Source organism: Pelodiscus sinensis, chromosome 9, assembly GCF_052426305.1.
Source record: "Pelodiscus sinensis isolate ZL-2025 chromosome 9, ASM5242630v1, whole genome shotgun sequence".
NCBI lineage: Eukaryota > Metazoa > Chordata > Testudines > Trionychidae > Pelodiscus > Pelodiscus sinensis.
Genome location: NC_143060.1, coordinates 62466929 through 62491780, shown reverse-complemented (window position 1 = coordinate 62491780; position 24852 = coordinate 62466929). Strand labels below are relative to the sequence as shown.

The 24852-nt window shown below is 44.4% G+C and overlaps 1 protein-coding gene across 13 annotated transcripts in view; it reads left to right on the top strand.

Moving 5' to 3' along the window:
- Nucleotides 1-5915, top strand: part of RASAL2 (RAS protein activator like 2) — a 248542-nt gene extending 242627 nt beyond the window's left edge. For all 13 annotated transcript variants that reach the window (XM_075936872.2, XM_075936874.2, XM_075936873.2 and 10 more), the window contains one exon: nucleotides 547-5915. In XM_075936872.2, the coding sequence (XP_075792987.1) occupies nucleotides 547-689 (143 nt within the window). In that variant the 3' untranslated portion in view covers nucleotides 690-5915. The remainder of the gene's footprint in view (nucleotides 1-546) is intronic.
- The last annotated feature ends 18937 nt before the right edge of the window (nucleotides 5916-24852 follow it).

The window sequence follows — 24852 nt, the reverse complement described above, 5'->3', positions numbered from 1 at the left end:
CTGGTAACTGCAGGCTGCCATTATTTCTTGTTTTACTTTCAAACATACTGGGGGTTTATACTGAGGACTGTTCGCGCAGTCTTCAGAGATAATGACCCTTACAGACCACCTGCACTTTTTGTTGCAAAATGAAACCTCCCACCCCTTACTGTGCTGCTGCCTGTTTCTGTTTTCCAAACTTTCCGGTAAGAGAAAAAAGTCTAGATGCAGGAAGGCTTTTGGGCCTCCATCTGCCTGGTGAAAGGTTTCTGAGGGTCAAAATCCCAAATTACATCACCCCGTGGCTGAATTAGTTAACCAAGTCTAACAATGACTTATTGGCAGCTTCTATCATGTAAAGAACCCAGGGAGACATGGGACCTCCAAAAAAACAGAAAGAGGCAGAGACGTCCCTGTTCCACAGGGGAATGTTGACATGGGTATATCTGCCTAGAAAGCACCTGAAGACTTGGTCAGAGCCCAGGCAATGGATGTTCCTGGTAACGAAAGGGTTTAAGGAAGTGCTGTGCTGGGCGGAATGGCTCTTATATATTGTGTGTGTTTCAGGAGAAGCGGATCGTGTCTCTGGACTCAGCCAACACGCGGCTGATGAGTGCCCTGACGCAGGTGAAGGAGCGGTACAGCATGCAAGTCCGCAATGGCATCTCCCCCACAAACCCCACCAAGCTTTCCATCACGGAGAATGGTGAATTCAAAAACAGCAGCTGCTAACAAGTTTGATGCTGCATGCCATCTCCCCAGGGGCAGGGCAAAAGGAGGCAGACTCCATGAAGCCAAACACAGACTCGTTACAGGTTTACAGAATGCTGCTAAAAGAAAAACTGGTGTGGGGAAATACAGCCCACTGTTCAGACCAGGATAATAAGGGCAAGGGCCCTCCATATTGCTGTGTATATACATAAGGAGCCTGTTGTGGGCCGTGTACAGAAATCGCTGCTGTAACATAGCAAAAGGAAGTCAGTCATGTAGATTTTTTTAATTATTGCTATTTTTATTATTTTTTCCTCTTGTTGAAAGCACTGCAGTCTTGGGGAGGAAGAGGAGTGTGTGCGTGCATGTCTGGTGTGGGTGAGCGGCCGAGTGAGACGGAAGCAGTTGGTTACTTAGAAGCTGTACAGACTGATTGATACAAGCACATGGAGTGAAGTGAAATATTAGTGAAATGAATTATACAAGAGACTTCTCTGCTGACTTTTAACCTTCTCTGCCTCAGTTCTGCAATCGAATACGAACGCCAGACCCAACCTTCGTGCAGGAAGACTGGCTCCTGTTGGCTTCTGTATCTACTGTTGCTAGGATACAGGCAAAAGGCTCTGCCGGTCTCTCTGAACGCTCTGTGTAGGCCCTCTTTGGAGCAGGAAGCCCATCTCCTCGTGTCTGCCCAAAGCCAGGCTTCCCGCCGAATAGACAAAGGGAATATGCAGTTTTAAGGTGTTTTTTTTAACCCAGTTATAGTAAGGTTTGATTTTTTTTTCCTTTTTAGAGTTTACAGAACTGTAAATACCTGTGTTTTTTTTACAGTGTGCACATAATCCATTGTCTCAATGCAGTAGCTATCTGAATCAGTTACCCACTCTCCATTGGAAATAATCAGGTTAGTACCATAAGGAAAGGGCTAACCAACGGGCAGCCAGGCCCTGTGCAATAGATCAGTGAACGTCAAATAAAGCTTTCCTAGTTTATTTTTCATTTTGTCTTGTTCGGTTTCACCATTTCACCCATTGGGTTATCAGCTATCTCAACATCCAGAAAGGCTTTTTCCAGACTATTCGTGATTTTTTTTTTTAACATCTTCACCCCACCCAAATTAAATTCATCTGTCTGTCAATGTTTTTTGTGTTCTGTATTTTTTGCCTAGGTGAGTTTACAGCTGAATCTCAATGTGCCCCATAATGTTGCTCTTGCTTCCCCCACAAGCAAACTTTTGCAGGATGTACATGAACGCTCATCCTGAAATTATAAAGTGACCTTGTAGGAAGGAAGATGTAGCTTATACATATTCACAATATGTAAAATTTGAAATATCACATGCCATATAAGGTTAACAGGTATTACACACTATTGCCAACTCTCATGGGTTTATCAGAGGTCTGAGGATACTAAGTGTGTTTCTTGTAAAAGCGTAGGCTTCTGAAGTCAAATGATTGTGGGACTCTCCACTTTCAGTTGGTAAAAAGTATTTTTTAGCTCTTATTGCAAAGAAAAGCATGAACATGTGAACCCTAAAGTCTCAACACAATGCAAGTAAAAAGGACCCCAAATTCAAACAAGAAATTAGGTACAAATTTCCAGCATTGAGAGTGATGAATCATTGGAACACGCTTCCAAGGGAAGTGGTGGATTGTCCATCTCTTCTGATCAAGACTGGCTACCACTTTGGAAGATATGCATTAGACGCAAGTTATTGGGCTTAATACATGGTGATGTTTGAGGCCCTGTGTGTTACACAGGAGGTCTGACTAAATGATCTGATGTTCTGCCCTTAAACACTATGAATCTATGAAAACTTATTTAAAAATGTTGGGATTTTTAAGCCAATTGCACGATTTTGGGGGACCTAACTTGAGTTCTCTGATCTCTCGGAGTTGGTAATATTGATAATGACCCTAATTCAGAGTCATTTGTCCAAATTTGTTTGCTGTTTAGAAATGAATTAGCTTAACCCTGCAGGCCAATTCTGTTTCTTTGTTGTGAAGCATAATATGTAAACAATGCAAATTAAAAGTTACTTCCATTCAACATACACACAGATGTATGTAAATAACTAACTATGCAGAAAATCAGAGAGATCATCTCTCCTGTACTGTAAAACATACAATGTAAAAGTGTATGAATCTCTCTTAACTAAGACCTTGGCAGTTACTTCAATTGAGAGGTAGCAGATTTACCTGAAGTGAGTAGAAATTAACTTTTAAAGTTCTGTCCACTCAAAGTTGCTGCTTCTTCCTCAGACTTCAGACATGGTTGGTAGCAAGGAGAAGCCCTGCTTAATGTTCATGAAGCAGCACAGACAAGTTTGTGGAGGCTTTTGCACTCATGAGGCTGTGTATGGGATCTGCACAGAAGTGATTTTTTTAACTTTCCAAACGATGTTTTCCAGCTCTGGGTCATGTGACCCCTGCTATTTTCTCCCTTGGGAGCTGTGCCTTTCACCCTCTCCTCCTAACCATGTGCCAAGGCTGCACTCAGAGTAATAGCTGTTGATCCATTTATACGTTGAGTAGCTCTTACATTTTTACAAGAAGCTATTGTCCAGTAAAACCCCCTTTAGCTCAGCTTTTTTGTGTGGCTTATGGGCAGCTACTACATGCCTACCCCATGTTATATAGCTGCACCCAAATTCAGTGAAATTCACTATAATTACCCTGGATTATATTCACCCAGCTGTGCTATGCAAAATCTTTTTCCCAAATGCAGCCCTGTACATGGGTGTGTACTTTAATCATATAGTATATAAAGCATATGGTGTGGGTAGGATTTTTTTTTAAGTTCTAGAGGAGCCATTGAATGCTTTCTGTGGATTATTTTGTGGGGACTAGAAGAAGATTTATATCGACATACAGACTCAGTTGAGATGTCATTCTAGTGGTGCTAGGCTAATGCTTCTGAGGGAGCTGGAGCTGGCCACAGCCCTCATGTTTTATGATAATGCAGGAATGAGCGGAAAAATAAATAGAGCAAAAACTGAATGATGAACTTAATAGGCTTCAGGCTCGTAAATCGACAGATCACCCAAATGTAGCAGGCCACATGTCATGCTGTTATGGGAGATAGGGGCCACCTTCAATTGAGGACAGCAGAGGGTAATATAGGAAGACTGCATAAGTCTCTCGAACCCATATATGTTTATCAACTTTTCACTGCTTCCCTGTGTGTGTCTGTATTGGGGAAGCATTGGGATAGGCCTGCCAATGGAAAAGGAGGATTCCTTGTATCAAGCTCTCTGGTGCCATTGATTTCCATTAAGCATCACAGTTTGCGGTTGAACGTTGTTTTGACTTTAAGGAATGGCACTTGCCAACTGATTCTCCAAGCCTCAATCTAAAACTGTAGCTTTCCACTTTTTGTGACTTTCATTAAATCTAATTTCCGTCCCCTTCATCTGAGCTATGCTGACTGACAGAAGGCGTGCACGATATACCTTTGCATTCTCAGGAGCTATTACAGTCACACAGGGTGCGTCTACTCTGCACCCATAGTTCCAAATAAGCTATGCGGTTTGAGCTACGTGCATGTGTAGTTTATTTCAAGTGTATTTCGAAATAGAGCATTCTCTAAAACGTCCCTTAATCCTTGTGGAACGAGGTTTACAGGGATGTCAGAATAGCGCACCCGTTTTTTTCGAAAGCCCACCGTCAAGACACGGAAAAGGCTATTTCAGGATACAGGAAGTATCCCAAAATAACACTGCTTTCTAGACACGCCCACAGCGGCCTCAGGCCGAAGTCATGAATGTGGCCAGCTATTGATTGTGTGCTTGCGGTGCTATTTCTTCTACTGCCTCTTGGCAAGCTGTAGAAGCACTGTCTGTATCACTGTGTGCTTGCTGGCCACATTCACAATTCCTGCTTTCTAGTGGTCCCTCTCAAAGGACAAATTAACTGACACATCTTTTCCTAGGCCAGTCAGTCGGATTTCTGAATTTTAAATAAAAACTCTTGACCTGGTTGTGGTGTGACCGTTAAGTACAATTCCGTGTTGCGCTTCAGCACTTTCTCAAATTCCAAATGCTGTATGCTGCGTTTGAGGGACAAAAGTAATCACGCTGGCAAGAGAAGCAGTGAATACCTCAGGACGAGGTGGTGCTAAGGCCGACCGAATGGCCTAAAGGTGGCCCAATCCAAAGGCCCCTTCTTCACAACATAGGGAATTCAGGTCCTGAGGAAGGAACAAGGGTGGGAGTTGGAGCCACTAAGCATCTACTGTTTTTCTTCAGTGTATAGAAAATTGGTATTCCTGTACATAAAGACATACACAGATCATATAGCTGCACATTTCAAACATTCTCTCTCCTATCATGAGAGAACCTAGAGCAGAGTGGAGAGAAATGTGCATATTTCCTAGCTAGTGAACATAGATTGTGTTCTGTGGTTGGATAACCTTCATATTAATGCATCCAGCCATCCCAGAAATGTTTTTCTTTTACACTGTTGCAAATGCTGTGTCATATTTTTTTACATTAATTTCATGCTCTAATCCTAGTTCAAACCACTGGCTTTTAGCTAACCCAGGGGTTGGTGATTTAACAGTGGTGTATGCAATGTAAGTTTGCCATCTCCATTTGCTGAGTCACCAGTGTGATGTCTGTACAAATCCTATTTATGTGTTCTGTAAAAATGTCTGCATCATTCTTGGGGGACAATTTGTGTGTTCCATTCGAATGTGTATATTTGTTTTGTTGATTAATATTAACCAAGTAGGACATTATCTGGTCAACCACTATTCTCCAACAGAGTGTGGGATAGATTTAAAGGGTTAAATTTAGGTTGATGCTTTTAGACACTTCCTTCCCTACATTAAATTAGCTCCCATGAGGGAGACACTGTCATTGTGAATCACTCCTGCCAGGAATCCTACCTGTAAAAATAGATTTCCTATCTCAAGGGCCTTAATGAGAGTGTTACTACACAGGACTATTTTACAATGATCGCTCTAAATAATTTATTTTTAGTTCAAAAATTACACCTTAAAGTAATAAAGTTGGTTTTCAAAACCATATTTTTATGCTAGTAGCACTGGACTGTTTGGTCTCCGAGCTCCATCTCTGCATTTCATTGCCTGGGTTTGTTCTAAAGAAGATTTATTTTTGTTCTGTGAATAAATTTTCAAGGTTCTTGTATATGTACAGATATAGATACATTCGAGGTCTTTTATTGATATTCCTACAAAGAATACAAATAAACTTTAACTTTAAACAATTTGGACTCGGTGCACCTGCCTTGACTAAACTCCTATTGCTCTCACTTCTGGATGAGTGTACATACGTGGTGGGGTAACTTTTTTTGTCCTCTTTTTATTACTAATGGGTGAAAAATTGCAAGGGGTTGGTATAACACAACACTGTGCATTGTAACTGCGAGCTGTCCAGGTGAGATGCTCCTTTTGTGAGCAGCAGGACATGGAGATGGTCTATGACCCGAAGAGAGCATCCGACATTGGGCTTTGAAATTGCAGCTCGCTGGTGAGGACTGTGCTCTTTGTCATTTCTCTCTCTTGCTTCTTTACAGGAGAGATCCCTGAAACCAGAATTCTACTCACTGATCTTGGTGTGCAATGCTGGTGCCGTGTTTGGCCTCAGTTGTTAAATGTTGTCCCTTTCACGTCACTCTCCTTCCTCACACAGAGGTTCTCCCTAGGTTTGAATTTTCTTGCACACACAGAATGGAGAGAGAGGGCGACACACTGTGGTGAAACGGGAGAAGTACTCTCTACTCCCACCATCTTTCTAAACTTTATCCTTCCTGAAGTTCTTTGAAAAAAATTCCTTCATCCTCTTAGGCCATCAGTCACCTCCATTTCCCTTGTCTGTAGTAAAGTCCTAATTTGCAGGTTCTCTTGTACTAGCCAGGCACAATCTTTCTGCAGCAGCCACTTAAAGGGAATGTTTAAACATAGAGTCACGCAGGGTAGCGGCTTGTTGGTAATGTTATATTTGTCATCCATACATATGAATCGTAAGAGAATGCAAAAAGTGGAAAGTCCCTCCAACTACCTCTCTCCCTTTGCAGAAAGCGGAAAGCTTTCTGTTGGGCGTAGATTTGGTAAAAGCTTATTTTTAAAACTGTCATTTGATACACAGAGTTTTAAAGGCCTTGAATCTTCAAACTGTACAATATATATGAATATATGCAACTTTGTGCTCCTATTTCTTGTCACGCTTTGACCCGCCCATCTCTCTTTTTGTCCTTATTTAGACAGAAAGCTCTTTGGGCTAGGGCCTGGCTTGATATGCCTCTACATTGCACAACACAAGGGGGGATCTACTCACGAACGGGGATTCAGGGCACAACAAATAAAGTTCTGGTTAAGAATTCTCTTGTCCATGTCCTCCGCGAGAGAGAAACGATAATTTCCTTGTACCTTTCCTGGGGCTCTGTCTACACCTGTAAGTTTAAAGCGCAGCCATGGCAGCTCTCCCAGCGCTGTAGGTAAACCATCCGTAAGGGGAGTAGCTAACAGTGCTGAGAGCCTGTTTACACCGGCATTTTGCAGTGCTGTGACTTACTGCGCTTCGGGAGGAGGGGGTCTCACTCCTGAGCAAGAAAGCAGCAGTGTGGATTATCTAAGAACTACCCATGCACACACTGCTTCCAATGTCCAAAATTACTTGTACCAAAAGAAGCGTTTTTTCTTCTTTTGAGATCTCCATGTTAGTGCTGGGTCCTTTGGTCTGGTCTTGTCCCAGTTCATAGCTGACCCTATTGGAAAACGTCCCTTTAGTGTTTCTTCTATTGAAGAATGTAAGAATAGTAAGTGTTCTGCTTATATTGATATTAGGATGCATGCTTCTACTTAACAGAAAAGCTGCATCCATCTAAATCTGTGGAAGACAAGCTTGCTTAATCAGTAGCCTCCTAAAAAGAGACTTCTCACCACCTCCCGAACACCATGCATTTCCTGTCCATCTTCTCTCCCAGCCCCTGCATGTTAAATAACCCTGTGTGCTTAGGTGTATTGAATTACTGCTTTTCAGTGCACGGGTGTAGATTGAATATCCTGGCTGTAGACACAAATGAATAGTTTGGTTTGTTTCCATGGAGCCAGAGTAAGGATCAACTCTCTGCTGTCCTTTATTAGATCAGTGGGAACCTGCCACAACCCTGATGTAGCAGAAAATAGGGTTCTGTGACTCAAACCAGCTTTCCACTACTTGCAGGAAATGTCATTCCCCTCTCCCCCACCCCCTGATACTTAGCCCAGTGTCAGAGCAATGCAGGGTTGTCTGTTCAGGGAGTGGGGGCTACCATCTGCGTGCTGGACGCTGTCACAGCAGTTAGCAGGGTCTGGGGCCATTGTTTCACCGTTGGCATCTGCCAGCTGGACTCAGAATTTACATCGATGGTTATAGAAGGGACCTTGCGGGAGAGGAACATCCCAGTGATGAGATTCTGAAAGCGAAGGGAAGTGAGGAGGAATGGACATGAATAGGGAATGAAAGACTCTCATCATGGCGCTGGATGGTAAAGCCTTTATCGTTCCTTTCTCCTTGTTGCCAGACCTTAGATTGCAGAGGGATGAATGTGTAGATAGCAGTAGTAGTTGCATAGGAAGAGGGATGTGTCTCACTCGTAAGGTGCGCCCAAAGGAAGAAAATTTTCAGCCGTCAACAAATACAGTAGACTGCTCTGGCTCATGCTTGTATGCAACTCCCTTTTTCTGTGCCACCAGCTCATTTTTCCTGCATGTAACACCAGGAACTGTGTGCATGTTGCAAAAGACTCACGCAGGGATCCTCTTTGAAAGACTACATCTCACCTCAGTCAGAAGCTGCTGTTTTATGTCCTCATGGTCTAGGTGATAGAAAATCTACTGGCTTCTATTGGCACAACAGGGCTGTGTAGAAAACCTGTTCTCACATTCTCTCTCTATTGGCCAAAGCCACCAGAGACAGGAAATCATAGAAGAAAACCTGCTTTCGGGAGATTTCTAGCTCTGTCCTGGGACCAAAGATGCTGAGATCAACATAAATTGTTTGGCTGCTTATCTTACCAAAACACTCGGAAGTTTATTCACCACTCTGGAGTAATTAAAGTGGCCCATCTCCTAAAAAGCCCTTTGGGCCATGCTGTGTGTCAGGTGTTCATTACAGCAATTGGGAATCTCCAGGTGTAGCAGAACATGCTGCCTCTTTGCCCCGACCTGCCACTTCAGAGTCTTTGTCTGTTTGATCGTTGGCCATTCCCTGGCACAGGTGATGGTTATGGTCCTATAATGTGATCACATTCACAAGGAACTGGGCTAAGCCCCACCAATTCTTTGCGTGTTCCCCCACCTGGGCAATATTTACTGTAGAGACAAGGTAGATGAGGTGGTGTCTTTTATTGGACCAGATTCAGTTTGTGCCGCTTTGTCTCTCTCAAGAGTTTCTCTCTCACCAGCAGAAGTTGGTCCAATAAGAGGCGTTACCTTGCTCATCTTGTCTCTCTCGACTATCCTGGTACTGGTGCGGCTACCACACCCTAGACAATATTTTACAACTGATCAACTGAGTCACTAGTGATCTTTGCCACATTTGCACTGACTTGAAAGTAAAAGGCTTCCCATCCATTGCCACTGTACCAGTAGCATCACACGCTGACTAGTGTATTGGCATGACAAGGGTAAATGCCTGGGAACACATCTGCCTGCATGATTCCCAGAAATATCAACACACAAATTATTTCAAATCCAGGGTCTCCATGGGGCCAGTTTGCCTTTAGCAGAGTGGCATAACATCTGGCTCAAGCCGGACTATAGTTTATCTGAAAGGGATCTGCCAGGAAGAATTCCCATGGTACAGAGCTGGGAAGCGACTCAAGACTTAGCGTGGGAGCGGATGACGGGGAGCTCCAGGTTGCAAGAATCCGGGAGCAGCAGCAGGATAAACCTTGCTCCACACAGCCTGGTGTAAACAGGCAGGGGTTTAAATCAGGCATCCGGCTTGCACTGCTGTAAGCGAGGCCATTGCACCAGCTCAGCCCCCTCGTAGCTGTGTTGTAATGGAAGCCTACCCATGTGGTTTCGGTTGCTGCCGCCGCCACTCTGTTCAGATCCTCAAGGCTTAAAATATTGGCAAGGTCCTCAGGGCTGCTCTCCCAGCTCAGTGAAGTCCTGACCAGTTCAAAGGCATATTCACTGAAAATTTCAGCAGTTACATGGTTACATGTGGGGCAGCGACCAGCTCCCTGGAAGCCAGTGTATGCCTGCCATCCCACTCCTAGGGAGCTGGCTGCTGCACCACGCTGCTGCCTCTGATACAGAGGCAGCAGCGTGGCAGGACAGCTTCCCAGGAGCTGGTGCACACAGGGAGTTGGCTTTTAAGCCAGTTCCCTGCACTTCCCAGTCCTTGCCTGCTGCCCCACTCTGCTGCCTCTGATACAGGCAGCCCCCCAGGAGCCAGACTGAGAGCTACATGTAACCATGTAGCAGTTTGGGTAATAGATAAGCTCATGCTTACATTTACATGGCTACACTCTTTACATCCCTATTTTAAACCGATCTTTACCATGGGCTATGCAGGGTCAAAGGATTAGAACAAAACTGCATGGGTGCGTCTAGACTGGCAAGATTTTGCGCAAAAGCAAGCGCTTTTGCGCAAAAACTTGCCAGCTGTCTTCACTGGCCGCTTGAATTTGCGCAAGAGCACTGACGTTCTAATGTAAGAATTCAGTGCTTCTTGCACAAATACTTTGACGCTCCCGCTCAGGGATAAGCCCTCTTGCGCAAGAATACTTACGCAAGGGGGCCAGTGTAGACAGGCACCTTAATTTTTTGCGCAAGAAAGCCCGATGGCTAAAATGGCCATCGGAGTTTTCTTGTGCAAAAGCGCGTCTACACTGGGCACGGATGCTTTTGCGCAAAAGCATCCATGCCAGTCTAGACGCAGCCCATCCGTTTTAATGAGCAAAACCCCGCCAGAATGAATGAGCCTGCAACAAAGTTGATAAATGAATTCCATGCAGGCATGTTATGAATATATTACTACAGTTGTCTCTTTAACCACCAATTCATGTTCAGAATGAAAAATAAATATCTGGGGAACCCTGCAGACAAATACACTTGTCCAGATGTAGCAAGTATTAGCTGCACATTCATTTACAGATACGTTGCAATTTGCTGCATGCTCAATTGCTGTCACTAGACATGAAATAATCATCACTAGTGAAAAATCCATCTTTTGGTAACTAGTCCCTCTTCCCCATTGCATGTTACCATAACAAAAGATGAATGGAGCTAATTTGTTTCTTTCAATTTTTCCACATGGGATTTGATTCTCTCAAATAATTTATTTCGCACTCACTGGACTGTTAATGTAGACAAAGTACTAAGCAAAGCAGAAGTAAATCGCTTAGAAAAATAGCAAATAGCCCTCTACATGCACATGCCTCCCTGGTCAGGTTGTATGGAAATACATACATCTTTTGGAACTCACATTTACCAATAAATGCAGCTGAAGGGAAATCAGTATGCGGTGATGCAGTAACTAAATAGTGACGCAGAATTCAGAGAGAGGAGGAGATGGTGGTGAAAATAGCCAGATAGTTAGTTCTGTAGCTCAGAATCTGCCACAGAGCCAGCACTGCAGATGCTGCTACAGTGCTAGCATCCCCCGTACAATCTTACCACAGTGGCTCGTGTCTGACCTGAAGGAACCACGTCTAGGATGAAAGCAGAGTTCAGTCTCCAGCCCATCAAATCCTTGGCTTTGGGCAGCCACGTGTGGTGGGGGTTTTTGTGATGAGGCAGCCTGCCCAACAGGCATTTGGCTGAGACCAACAATCAATTTCACATGGTCTGCTGAGCAGGAATCAGACAGTAATGGTGCAAATGTTCAGACACTGCGAATCTGGGCAAGAATCAAACAGATAATTTAGAGGGCAATAAAAATCTCCCATTCCTCTACCTCAACCAGGCCTCTGCACCCCTGGCTATCTATTGATGCTCCTCAACCACCAGCATGTGTGTAGCTATGTGTTAATATATGATGGAGAAATGACTAGCCCACCAACTGGGCATAGCTGTTGGCCTGGGTTTGCCTCTGCACTCACCCACTCAAACGAGAGTCCAGCTTCATTTGCTTAAAAAAAAAAAAAAAAAAAAAAAAAAAAAAAACACGTTTTTAGCCAATGCTGTCCTTGAAATGGATAGAAATGGCTTGTTATCCAAATCAGGAATTGTCAGCTGTCATGAAAATGTATGGATGGTCACAAGGCGTGTTAGTGCTTGGCTATTCCTCTGGAGCTGTTGTTTGCATCTGTGGACCTGACTCTAGACGGAGCTGAAAAGGGTCCACGTAAGCTAACGTTTGTTGAGGATGTCAGCTGCTCTAGGGAAACCATCTGCAAATTTGAACAAGGGAGGTATTCACACTGAGTGGCATCCTTGGAGGACTTGCTTCCGGAGCACAGTCTCAGATCTTCATCCGGTGCACAGGTCAAAGGCGGGTGAACCAACAATAAATACTGAGCCAAGGAAGTGAATCCGCATTCAGAGAATGTTAATAGAAAACTGTACATCAAATGTTACTGTGCACGCCTGGCTTTTTCCAGCTGCTGCTACTCTTGTTTTGCTTTGCCTCCAAACTAATGCCAAATCATATCATTCAATGACACCTGATTGGGTCTTTGATATATTAGCCAGCTACCCAGTGGATATATTGTTTGCGAGGCAGGGAAGTTGCCACGTACAAAGGTGACTCTGCTAAAGACTTAATATGGCCTCAAGGTAAGCAGGCTCCCTATGCTTGGCCAACAATGTGGAAAGAAATGCATCCTCCTTAGTCCCAACCTTCCCTGGCTGACCCCTTCCTCGGCAGGGGCAAAGGACGAGATGGTTTATGAAGGCACTGAGCCCTCCTCTCTCATGAGGGGTTAATCAAAAGGAAAAAATATGCAGCACTTTAAAGACTAACAAGATAGTTTATTAGGTGAGAAGCTTTCGGGGGCCAGACCCACTTCCTCAGATCAGAGGGGGTTAATGTTTGTAAAGTGCAAAGTTATAATATCTACCAGAACCTTCTGAACAGCCACAGCTCCATTTCTCCCACCCGCAGCTGCCTTCCTCTGACAACTCCAGACACGCTGCATGGCCCTTTCTAACTCTGTGATGCTAACTGGGCTTCTCTGATCCCGCAGCAGGAGGGGAGCAGTTACCAACCCAGAAACACACAGGCTGTGTCTACACTGGCCACTTATTCTGGAAAATCAGCCGCTTTTCTGGAATAACTTTCCAGCTGTCTACACTGGCCCCTTGAATTTCCAGAAAAGCACTGACAAGCTACTGTAAGATATCAGCCGCTTTTCCGGAAATACTATGCTGCTCCCGTTCGGGCAAAAGTCCTTTTTCCGGAAAACTGTTCCGGAAAAGGGCCAGTGTAGACAGCACAGTAGTGTTTTCCGCAAAAAAGCCCCGCTTGGGGCTTTTTTGCGGAAAAGCCCGTCTACATTGGCACGGACGCTTTTCCGGAAAAAGTGCTTTTCTGGAAAAGCATCCTGCCAATGTAGACGCGCTTTTTCCGGAAATACTTATAACGGAAAACTGTTCCGTTTTAAGCATTTCTGGAAAAGGGTGCCCTTGAACGAACTGACAGTTGGGTTTGGTTATGATGGTCTGAGCTCGCATGGTCTGTTTCCTGCTGGTGGCCATCCTCCTCCTTGTGACATCCCAAGGCTGGCAAAACCCAGGGAGAGCGGTTGCAAACTCTATTAACAAGTTTACATGTTGTAATGAGGAGCCATGTTACTGCAGTTGGCTCTGAGGGTCTCTGATAGAAGCATGGAGCCAATGTAACCAACTTGTGTGTGGTGGCAACAGGAACAATTACTAGAGCGATCCCATCCTCCCCTGAACAGGCTCAGAGGGGTGGCCGTGTTAGTCTGTATGGAGTCCTGTGGCACCTCAGATTTTTAACGCATAAGCTTTTGTGGGTAAAACCCACTTCAACAGATGAATTGAAGTGGAGGTTGCAGAGGAATGGGTGTATAAATATAAGGACAACTAAAGGAAGAGGGTACTTTGCATACATTCATATACCACTTCATGCTTCGCCCACCATTCCAGTGGACATGCTTTCATGCTGATGATGCTAATTAAAAAAAAAACAACGCATTGATTACATTTGTGATTGAACATCTTGGCAGAGAATTCCATGTCTCTGGCTTTGTTTCCCCTGCGTTCTGTCATATTTCGTGTGATAGGAGTCTCAGATGATGTCCCAGCAGATGTTTGTTTTAAGAACAATTTCACAGCAGATTTGACAACACACAGGGAAGGTCCCAAGGTGAAAGCTCTACACATCCGAGCGACAGCACTCAGAGGAAGGTGTAAGAAGAGGAAGTGAAGGAGAAGCCGTGGAGCATTCCTGCAGAAGTCTGAAAAGAGCAACATTCGGATGCAGACGCTACAGAACCCGAACCACCGAAAAAATAAAATCAGCCGTCTGCTGGTGGCATCTGACTCGGATGATGAAAATGAACATGTCGGTCTGCACTGATTTGGATCATTATTGAGTAGAACCCATCATCAGCATGGACCAGTAAGAGACAGCCTCGGCTAGTGAGTGGGTTGTATGAGCGGCCGCCTTCATCTCAGTGGGCCACAAGATTGTTGTAATGAAGATGGTCTCCTGGAACAGGCAGCTTGCACAGGCCCTTGGGCAAGGTAGTGGGGGCAGCTACGTGCTCCTGGGAGGGGTGGGGTTATGGGTTGGAGGGGCAGGGCTGGAGCAACCAGCCCTCTGTGCTACCCAGAGCACACCAGACTTCCCCCCACGATCCTTCGAGCCATGTGGCACAGCCCTCGGGTGGCAAATTAAAGGGCCCAGGACTCTAGCCACTGCTGCAGTGGCAGCCGGTAGCCCCGGGCCCTTTTGAATCTCTGGGCCCTGGGGAATCTGCCCTCTTCTCTCCCCCCACCTCCCCGCCCCATCAGCAGGCTTGGGGATAGGATAGTTTTGCTCACTGCACTAGTGTACCTAGAATTTGCCGTGTGTGCCAATTGAACCATAGCAGCACTCTAATTGGATTCAGAAGGAGCATATGGCTCTCAGTCAATATAGTGTGCAATCAGCACCCACCTCACTTTGTGTGTGTCACTTTAGTAACACTGGTAGGGGAAAAACGATATGGACAGAAACCAGCAGAATCTGGCAATCCCACATGTAGGCAACAGGAAACAAAATGCTCACGGGTCACACATAGAACCCCGATGGGCAACATGCTGTCCACAGGTGGCCCACCTCTGGCATGGACGTATGTCCTCTGGCATGGTGATTGAATCATGAAGGGCATATGAATTTTTAGCATATCTGCCACCTAAAACTCTGGCAAGGCCAGCTACAACAGCGCCATGCAAACATCTGATCTCACTTTCAGGTGATAATTCAACATTATTTCCTGCAAATTATAACCAAATTTGTTTGTCTGAGCCATTGGTTGAACAAGAAGTAGGACTGAGTAGACTTTAAATTCTAAAGTTTTACATTGGTTTTTTTTTAATTGTTACTTTTTGTACATTTGAGTTCTGCATTTGTATGCTCAACTTCATGATAAAGAGACTGCACTACATAATAAAGAAATTGCACTACATTGGAGTAAAAAATTCTATTTCTTTTGTTTTTTACGGTGCAAATATTTGTCATAAAAATAAATATAAAGTGAGCACTGCACACTTTGTGTTCTGTGTGGTTATTGAAATAAACATATTTGAAAGTGTATAAACATCCAAAATTATTTAAATAAATGGCATTGTTATTTAACAGGGCAAGTAATCACAATTGAAATTTGTATTGTTTGACAGCCCTAGTTCTAACTACAGAGAAATGTCACACATGGACCTGCACAAAACTTGACAGCCATGTACATTACACCACAGACTTGCACTGACACCCAGAAAGAGAGAGGTTGAAAGAGACAGACAGAGCTAGAGCTGCCTCAGTGCCTGAAGGAGCTTCAGGAAGAATTACTTTCATTCTTTCACAGAGAAGCAGAGATCACATGCAGTAAATGAAAACCCTAGTTTAAAGGGACACCAAAGTCTTGAAATCTGGTCAGTTATAAAAAAATTAAAAGCAGTTTGGATACAGTTAAAGTACAATTGCCTCTAAGATTCATGCCCGTTGTTGTGGTTTTACAGTCTCCTATATTTTCAATGCTTTTGCTCTTTTTTTCCTGTGTAAAAGATTCATCCCAGAAACAGGGCAAATGGACTATCTAGAAAGGGGAACTACTTATCTTCCCCTTTCTACATAGTCCATTTGCCTTGTTTCTGGGATGAGTCTTTTACACAGGAAAAAAAGAGCAACATCATTGAAAATATAGGAGACTGTAAAACCAGTTCTGCACAAAGGGGCTGTGTCTAGACTGGCAAGTTTTTCCGCAAAATCATCTGCTTTTGCAGAAAAACTTGCCAGCTGTCTACACTGGCTGCTTGAATTTCTGGAAAAGCACTGACTATCTCATGTAAGATCATCAGTGCTTTTCCGGAAAAACTATGCTGCTCCTGTTCAGGCAAAAGTTTTTTTCCGAAAGACTTTTGCGCAAAAGGGCCGGTGTAGACAGCACAGTCATGTTTTCTGCAAAAAAGCCCCAATTGCGAAAATGGTGATCGGGGCTTTTTTGCGGAAAACCGCGTCTAGATTGGCCACTTTTCCGCAAAAAGTGCTTTTGTGGAAAAGTATCCTGCCAATCTAGTCGTGATTTTCCAAAAATGCTTTTAACGGAAAAGTTTTCCGTTAAAAGCATTTTCGGAAAATCATGCCAGTGTAGACGTAGCCAGGGTGAGATTGGGAGCGCAAGTCCTATTGCCTTTCAATAGGAACCAGGTGCCTAAAACACTTAGGGTACTTTTGAAAATAGTAGAACCTTTTCCATCTCATCCCTTTCATTTACAGTACATTTGGATGCTACTTTTAACAAGCGGTGTTCAGGTGAGTAAAACTGCTGGAGATAAAACCTTTTCAGATCTTAAAACAAAATGGTTTCAGTATTAGAAGTGGAACAAAGTTCTCAGGGAGGTGGGTTTAATACTTTCTTATACAGTTTATACATGGTGCAGTTAAGAGTCTCTGTAAAAATTATTACTGATTCTATGTCATGTAAGCTACTGCCATCTTTATGGGTCTGCAGAAAATGAGGCTGTTTGCATTCCTGGAAGCTCTCTCTTCCATGCTCTGACCTGTCTCTAATTATCTTCACACAGATTATTTTTGTTTACCTGTCATATTCTTGCTCCAGAGCCCCGTTTTGTAGCAGTTCTGCCTATGGATAGAATCTTATAATGCAGTGCAAATGCCTGGCTTAGTCATGTTTGAAGGTCAATGTTTCATGCATATATACCAAAGTATTTCTGGCCCTTCAGCTTCCCTGTTGGCTTTGGTAACAGCGGTGTTTTCTTTTTTGTGTGTAGTTATAATCAGTTTGACATCCTAACACCCATTTATATCCAGTATTTAATTTATCTGCTGGAACTAATGCAACAATGGATGTTGTTTTGGTAATGTCATAGGTCAGGAGTTATGGTTTTTCTCTTCCTGGAAACTGCCCATCAGTATTAAAGTAAATATCTCTCGATGTGCCATCAGATTACATCAGACCCAGCAAGAAGTCTGGGAAGAGCTTGACCCATTGAAAGAGGAGTAGAAAATAAAACAAACCATTGGCTTCACTATATGATTTAGGAAGGGAAGATTGAACTAATATTTGTGATTACGAAGAGAATCTCTCACTTAGAAGTTGTCCTGTGCCGCCTCTTGTTTTCTAATGTCTTTTCTTCCCAGGCCAACACACAGAGTCTGAGCTCTTAAAAATTCCCATTAAACCCATGAATTTTAAGAATGCTATAAATGGGAACCAGACCCTCAGGCAGTTCTGATGGCATTAAAGGGACTGTGGGAAGATGGTGACAGACTGAGGGAGACGGGGTTTAGATTTCATCAAATATTGTGGCTGGCTGGCGATCTAGCTCACTCTGCACATGTGATTAACACAGAGAAAGTTTTCTTCTTTTTCCCAAAGTTTGAATAACTGAATAGTCCGCCAAAAGAAAAATCACTGTGTTCTGTTTCATATGTTACTCACCCCCCTAAGGTATATTGAAGTGGGCAGATAGATATTGTAGAACAGGGGTCTCAACAGACCATCTGGGGCTGGAGCAATTTTGCAATCTGACCCAGAAGTCCACTCTGCTTCACAGTGGCTCCTGCCGGAATGGGGTTGGGGCAACTGGTAGCTGCTGCTCCTCACCAGGCCTCTCCTGGTGATCCCTGAAGCCATAGAGGCAGGGGATGATGTGGTGGTGATGGAAAAGGGTGAGGCTTTGGGAACAGAAACAGACTTCACCTGACAGGACTCCTGGGCCATATTGCACAACTGCTGCAGCCCAGGATGGCCTGTGGGCTGGGAGTTTGGGCTCCCTACTGGCAAACATGAGAGAACTGTGTCAGATATCCACACTCCTTGCGTCGTTTTTTGTGGAAGCACTTCTAGGGCAGTTTGGAGTTGAAAGTCCCAAAGAGCATGCATCTGGTATGTTGACTCAGTGAGTGCCAGGAGACATTCAAACTGGCTGTGACACTTGTGTGTTTTGACAAAGCATCCTCTGCTCTTCGCAAACAACTCTCACCCTGGACCTGACAAACTTGCTACAGCAAACATCAAGCATCACATGTAAGGTAAATGCAGACATCTTGTGACTTATCAAAACTCCTAATCACTGTGAGATGTATGCATGGGTGATACAAAAGGAATAATTCAGGTAAGAGTTTGTCACGGATCCTGTGACTTTCACAGACCTCTTCAGACCCATTCCCGAAGCAGTAGGTCCGGAGCTGTCGGCTACCAGCAGGGGGAGCCCCAGTGCACGGAGCCGCAGGAATGGGGTAGAGTCTGGAACCCCTCTCCCATAGCAGAGCTTGGGGTCTCAGTCCTCCCCTCCCATTGTGGGGCTCAGGCATCAGTCTCGCCCTCCCCCCACCCATTTCAGCATCTCTCCGACACCTACAGTGGAGCACCCACGGGGACACGCATCTCGAAGAACCATCGTTATGGCACAAGGTGAGTAACTTCTTGGTAGAGACTGCAGCTGCTGTGAATGTTTGTTTAGTGCCCGTATCCTGTCTGTGGTTTTTACAAAAAAATAACCATGACAAAATCAGAACCTGAAGAATAATCTACTGTAGTGGGGTGGAGTGGCTGCCCCAAGGAGGAGGTGCCCCTCCCCGGGCCTTGGTGGGCAGCACCGGGCCCTAACGACACACCTGACCAGAAACCAGGAGGCAGGGCCAGGGATAGAAAAGGCCCGCCAGTGGGGCCCAGTGACTGAAGGAGCCAGAAACCCCCCCTGAGCACCCAAACGAGCTGGACCCAGGGGATGCTGAAGCCTGGCTTGGGCAGCCGGGCCCACAACTAAGCGACTGCTGGGAAGGACTGCTTTCCTGGGCAGAGGTTCCCGAGTGACGGAGCCTAGAGGACTTGCACTGGACCCAGGTACAGCGCCAGGGGGAGTGTGGAAAGAGGCCAGGGATAGCCAACCGCCTTTTGGCTGGGCTAGAGCCTGATTGCAAAGCGGATCCCTGCTGACCCAGCAGCAGACTGCTCTGCTGCTACCAGGGCCCTGGGCTGGCACACAGTGGAGTGGGTGGGCCTGTCTCCCCCCCCCCCCCCCCCCCCCCCGGCTACTCCGCTTCCGGGCAGCAGGCTCCGCGCTTGGCTGTTCCAGAATCGCAGACTGCATCAACTGGACCTTCGCCTGAGCAAGGGGATCCAGCTAGGGGCTCGTATTAAGAAGAGTTGTTTGTTTGCTGGCCACCCTGCCCTGAACCAGGGCTTGGGCTTCTGAACTGTTTCTTTTGCTGCCCTGCCTAAGGACGTTAAATTGCAGTTAATTGACTAGTCGAGTAGTCGATGGAATTTCTATCGACTAATCGAATAGTCCGGAGGCACTTGTACATTTCAAAGGAGGAATGTGAAACTCTGCATGCCCTCATGCAGCCTGGGGTCAGTGGGGGACTCAGAGTCCCCTACTGACCCTGGGCTCATGCTGCGCTGCATGCCGTGTGGCATTTCCCCAGAACCTGGGGTCAGCTGGGGACTCCCGATCAGCACCGCACAAATGATCCCGGGCTCAGCTGTGGGGCGCTGCCCCTTTGAAATCCCAAGGCGGTGTTTCAAAGTGTCCGCGCCACTCCGCTGATCCCCAGCTCAGCTGTGCGGCGCTGATGCTTTGAAGTACCCCTTCTTCCCCCCACCCCCATTTGCTACCTCTATCTGATGGGGGGGGGGAAAATCGACTAATCGACTATCAGATAAGCATCTGCTTATTAATAGTCAACTAGTCCTTAACATCCTTAGTCCCGCCCTGAGCCAGAGCTTGGGCCTCTGATCTGCTTGCCTGCTGCCCCGTCCTGAACTAAGGGTCCAGGCTCACAACTGGGTGTTTACCGCCCTGCCCCTAAGGAAGAGCCGGCACAGAACTTTTTGTTGCTGCCTCCCATGAGGAAGCGCTAGGCTCCGGAGCATTGATTGGCCTGTCACCAGCCCTGATGAGCGGAAAGTCGTTGTTAATTTCCCAAAAGACTAAACAGGGTGCAGCGGGTGGAATGGCCGCCCTCTCACCCCAAGGGAGAGGCGCCTCGCCCAGAGCCCTACCGGCTCACATACACCTTGCTTTAGGGGCTTGGAGTAGAAGTCAGTCACCAGGGGGATAATGTGTCTCAGTGATGACCTATTCAAGCAGGAAGGAGTTGTCACCTCACCCTGATTAACCCGTCTATAATGCAAGCTTCAGTTGTCTAGCCTCTCTCTATCCCAACATTTCCAATGGAAAAATCATCAGAGACCACTCCCACCAATCGAAACCACTCAGAGGTTAAAAAGGAGGAACATTACAACAGACAGAAAACTGCTCTGCCTATCAATAAAGATAAAAGGCCGTTTCAGAATAACACAGGCTAGGGAAGGGTACTTTGTATCCTTTTACTGATCAAAACTGGATCCTGGTTCCTGTAAATCCAGCCAGCCAGCTCTGAAACAGACTGGACTTTTGGGGGGAAATCCTACTTTTTCTAGACAGGAAAGATAGCTTTTAGTAAGTCTAGGCCAAGCTTAGCCTTTTATGAACTTATTTTGTTTTGTAAACTTTATCTGCCATCACTCTATCTTGTTGCAAATTGATTCTCTATTCTTTCTTAAATAAACCTTCCTTTGCTGTATTACAAGTGCTGTGTGTTATACAAGAACAATGGTTTAAGGTAAAACTGGGGTATACTACTCCCGTGGAGGCAGAGGATCTGGGATTTCTGAGAGTAGCTGGTATCAGGGGCTGGAATCACAAGGAAACAATTGAATGGTGGGGCAGGATACCAGAGTGCATCTGGTTTTAACCTCCAAATCAAAGACAGGACTGGCATAATCAGGAGAAGTATCTTTGAGCTGGTGTTAGGGAGATGACAACCAGGCACATAAGATGAAGAAACAATTTGAAATTATCTTGAATAGTCCAATAAATTTTATTAACTTTTCTATTAGTGAACTATATTAGCAAGGGGCAAATCCTGAAGTAAAGACTGTGATAACATTCGTACTGAGTTCAGACTGAGCAAACTGTACTTCACCTCCGTGGCTGAGGCAGATCCTGGCAATAGAAGAAGCAAAATGCAGGACAATGTAGCACTTTAAAGACTAACAAGATGGTTTATTAGATGATGAGCTTTCGTGGGCCAGACCCACTTCCTCAGATCAAACCTGAGGAAGTGGGTCTGGCCCACGAAAGCTCATCATCTAATAAACCATCTTGTTAGTCTTTAAAGTGCTACATTGTCCTGCATTTTGCTTCAACTACCCCAGACTAACACGGCTACACTATTCTGGCAATAGAAGGTGTGTGGTGTGGCACAGCTGCTCCAGCTAGGATGGTATGGATAGAAAATAAATTTTCCACTCTTTATCTCCAAACAAATATTGCTAAGATAAAGTCCAATAAGAGACAATAGACATCCTAAAGAGGTATGACAAGTTAATTATGTGGAAAGGCTGCAGGATAAAGAGGGCTAAGGAACAGATATGATCAAAGTTTCCAAAATGCTAAAGAGGATAGGGTATGTAGTTTTAGATAATCTCCTTTAAATATTGGTTAACCCCAGGACAAGAACACAGATGTACAAGGAAACAGCACCATTTTCATTTCCAGTAGTTCTGATAATTCAGACTCTAACATAGCTTTATAAAATCACAATTCCCAGCTTTTTAAAAAGAATAAGATATTGAATGATACAACATTTATCCTTGAACGGGTCAGCAAATATGAGGGTGAGGATGGACTGATTTTTTTAAAACTTTAAAAAATATTCTGGGAACACTTTCAAGGCTAACAAAACATGTAGATGACAAGAAGTCCTGTGGCACCTTATAGACTAACAGATTTATTGGGGCATAAGCTTTCGTGGGCAAACACCCACTCCATCAGATGCATGTAGCATCCGGACTTGTAGCCCTCTGTTAGCGGATAAGGTGCCACAGGACTTCATTGTTTATGCAGATCCAGACTACCCCTCTGACACTCGAAAAAACATGTAGATGGTATCATGAGCTTTCGTGGGCACAGACCACTTCTTCAGATGACCAGAGTGTTGGATGTCCAGGACCAAAATAAATGGGGGGAGGGGGATGGAAGGAAAAAAATGAGAGGGGGAGGAACAAGAAAAGGCAGTGGGTGAAAAATATCAAGGGGAAAGCAGAGCTGGAATGAAATAGGAAAAACAAATAGTTTCTAAGTACCTAAAGGCTGGATAGTCAAGAGGCAGATAAGAACCATTAATTAGCAAACAACAAATGGTCAGGTAGCACTTAAAGACTGACAAAACATGTAGATGGTATCATGTGATTCTAAATAGACAAAGAACCATTGTCACCTTCATTGTTTGGTATGTTGATAATGACTCAGCCATCCTGTATCTTTATTCAATCCATGGGTGTGAGAAGCGAACTTGTGAATGAGTTATAGTTCCAGTCCTTCCCTGTGTATTTGGCTTGTGGAATTGGTTTATAACAAACCAGCTACTTGGGGGGTTTTTTTTCCTTCCATTATTTGATCTGAGGAAGTGGGTCTGGCCCACGAAAGCTCATCATCTAATAAACCATCTTGTTAGTCTTTAAAGTGCTACATAGTCCTGTATTTTGTTTCAGCTACTTGAAGATCTGTTAATGAATGCCCAGGGAGATTAAAGTGTTCTCCAACAGGTTTTTGTATGTTCCCTTTACGGATATCTGATTTGTGTCCATTAATTCTTTCCCTTAGGGACTGTCCAGTTTGTCCAATATATATTGCAGGGGGGCACTGCTGGCATAGATTAAATTACTGGATGTGCAGTTAAATGAGCCTCTGATTACCACTGGATGGGGCTAGAGTCATTTATGGTTAGCAGCTGTTGAATTCACTTCAGTAACTTCTTTTTAAGAGGGAAAACTAACTCAGCTGTTTAGCGATCAATAAGCAGAGCTCATTATACCAATGATCTAATTCTTCTGGAAGTTCACATACTGCATGTGTGGTTTTCCTTTGTCTCCAACCATGTGCAGCTGCTGAGATCAAAATCCTGGAAGCAGACTGACATTCCAAAGCCCAGAATCAAATAATACTTGGGAGATGGAAGGAAATGTAGCTTAAACAAAGCTTTGTCTTATTTTCTTGAAATACCTGTTATACATCAGCCAAGGGCTAAATATAGGACTGACCTGAAATGAGTGACAGAAAAATATGAGCACGAGAAACATATAATTATGTGCAATTCATGTCTTTACAATGTTCCACATTTTACTTGATTTCCTGATTCAGTTTTTCTGCTCTGTATGATTTAAAAGTGAAAACAAAGGAAGATAAATATGATTGAGTCTCAGACAAGACAGCAAATGCTAGTGTTTTGTAATGAGGCACAGTTGAGAGATGTAAGGCAAATAGATTGTGTTTCAAAAAGAAATTCCAAACAGATAGACACAGCATCAGAAGGGTAACAACGCTTGTTTGAATCAGTTGGTGCTAATTATGTATTATTCACCTTGTTACATATTCTTTGCATTCATCTTAGCTGAGTCCAATTGGCTGGTAATCTCTATCCAGTATTCTGACACTCTTCCAGCTGTGATCAGCTTCCTCTTTACACATTCTCATGTCATTTGCAGTTGTCATCTTAGTCTTTTAATTCAAGTCTCATCCTCCCACATTCTTCATTCATCCTTGAGATCTTTCTTCTGAATATTTACATGCCTGAACTTTTTCCATTGATTTCTTCACTGATACTCCTCTTCACCAGGGCTACATTCACCTCTTTTCTGATCTTCTGATGCCTCCTTCTCTCTGTTTAGCCATGTGCTGCTACTGCTTGCTGCAAGCCTGGTGCACCCACCCATTCATTACAGATCACATTTTTCTCATAGGCCCAGGCTTCTGCTCCATCTGGCAACATTTTTTAATTCACTTACCAAGGCCTGGTCTATGCTAGGAGTTTAGATCAAACTTAACTGCATTAGGGTTGATTTTCTGAACAATGAATCCACACCCCCCCAAGCCTGTTCTGTTGACTTTAAGGGCTGTTAAAATTGATTTTGCTACTCCTGATTGTCATGGAGAGTAACAATAAATTCAACCTTGAATAGTTGGCTTTAGCTCATATCGTTTCTTCACTGTGATGAATTTTTCTATCCTATAACACGGGTTAGATTATACCTGGCTACTGTGGAACTATTCTGGGTGATCAGTCTGGTGAATCTGAGATGGTCCAATTCAGCAATAGAATCAGTCTTGTTCTGTGCAATCTTGAAGGATGAGATTGCTCATATTCAGAGTGAGCGACCTAGCCTCTGAGAACAGCGAAGAGCTCATTCCAGAGTGAAAGAACATATGCAAGGTCTCCTTTTCTTCAGTTTAAACATTGTCACTCACTGAGGCTACATCTACACTACAGGGTTCTCACAAAAACAGCTGTTTTTGCACAAAAACCTGTGGAGCGTCCACACCTCAAGCGTGTTTTTGCTCAAGAAAATTTACAGTAGAACAGAGGGCTTTTTGTAGTATAGGTATACCTCTTTCTACAAGGAATTACTCCTTTTTGCACAAGAGTTCTTGCGCAAAAGGTGTGGGGGGATGCTCAACAGGGGTTTCTTG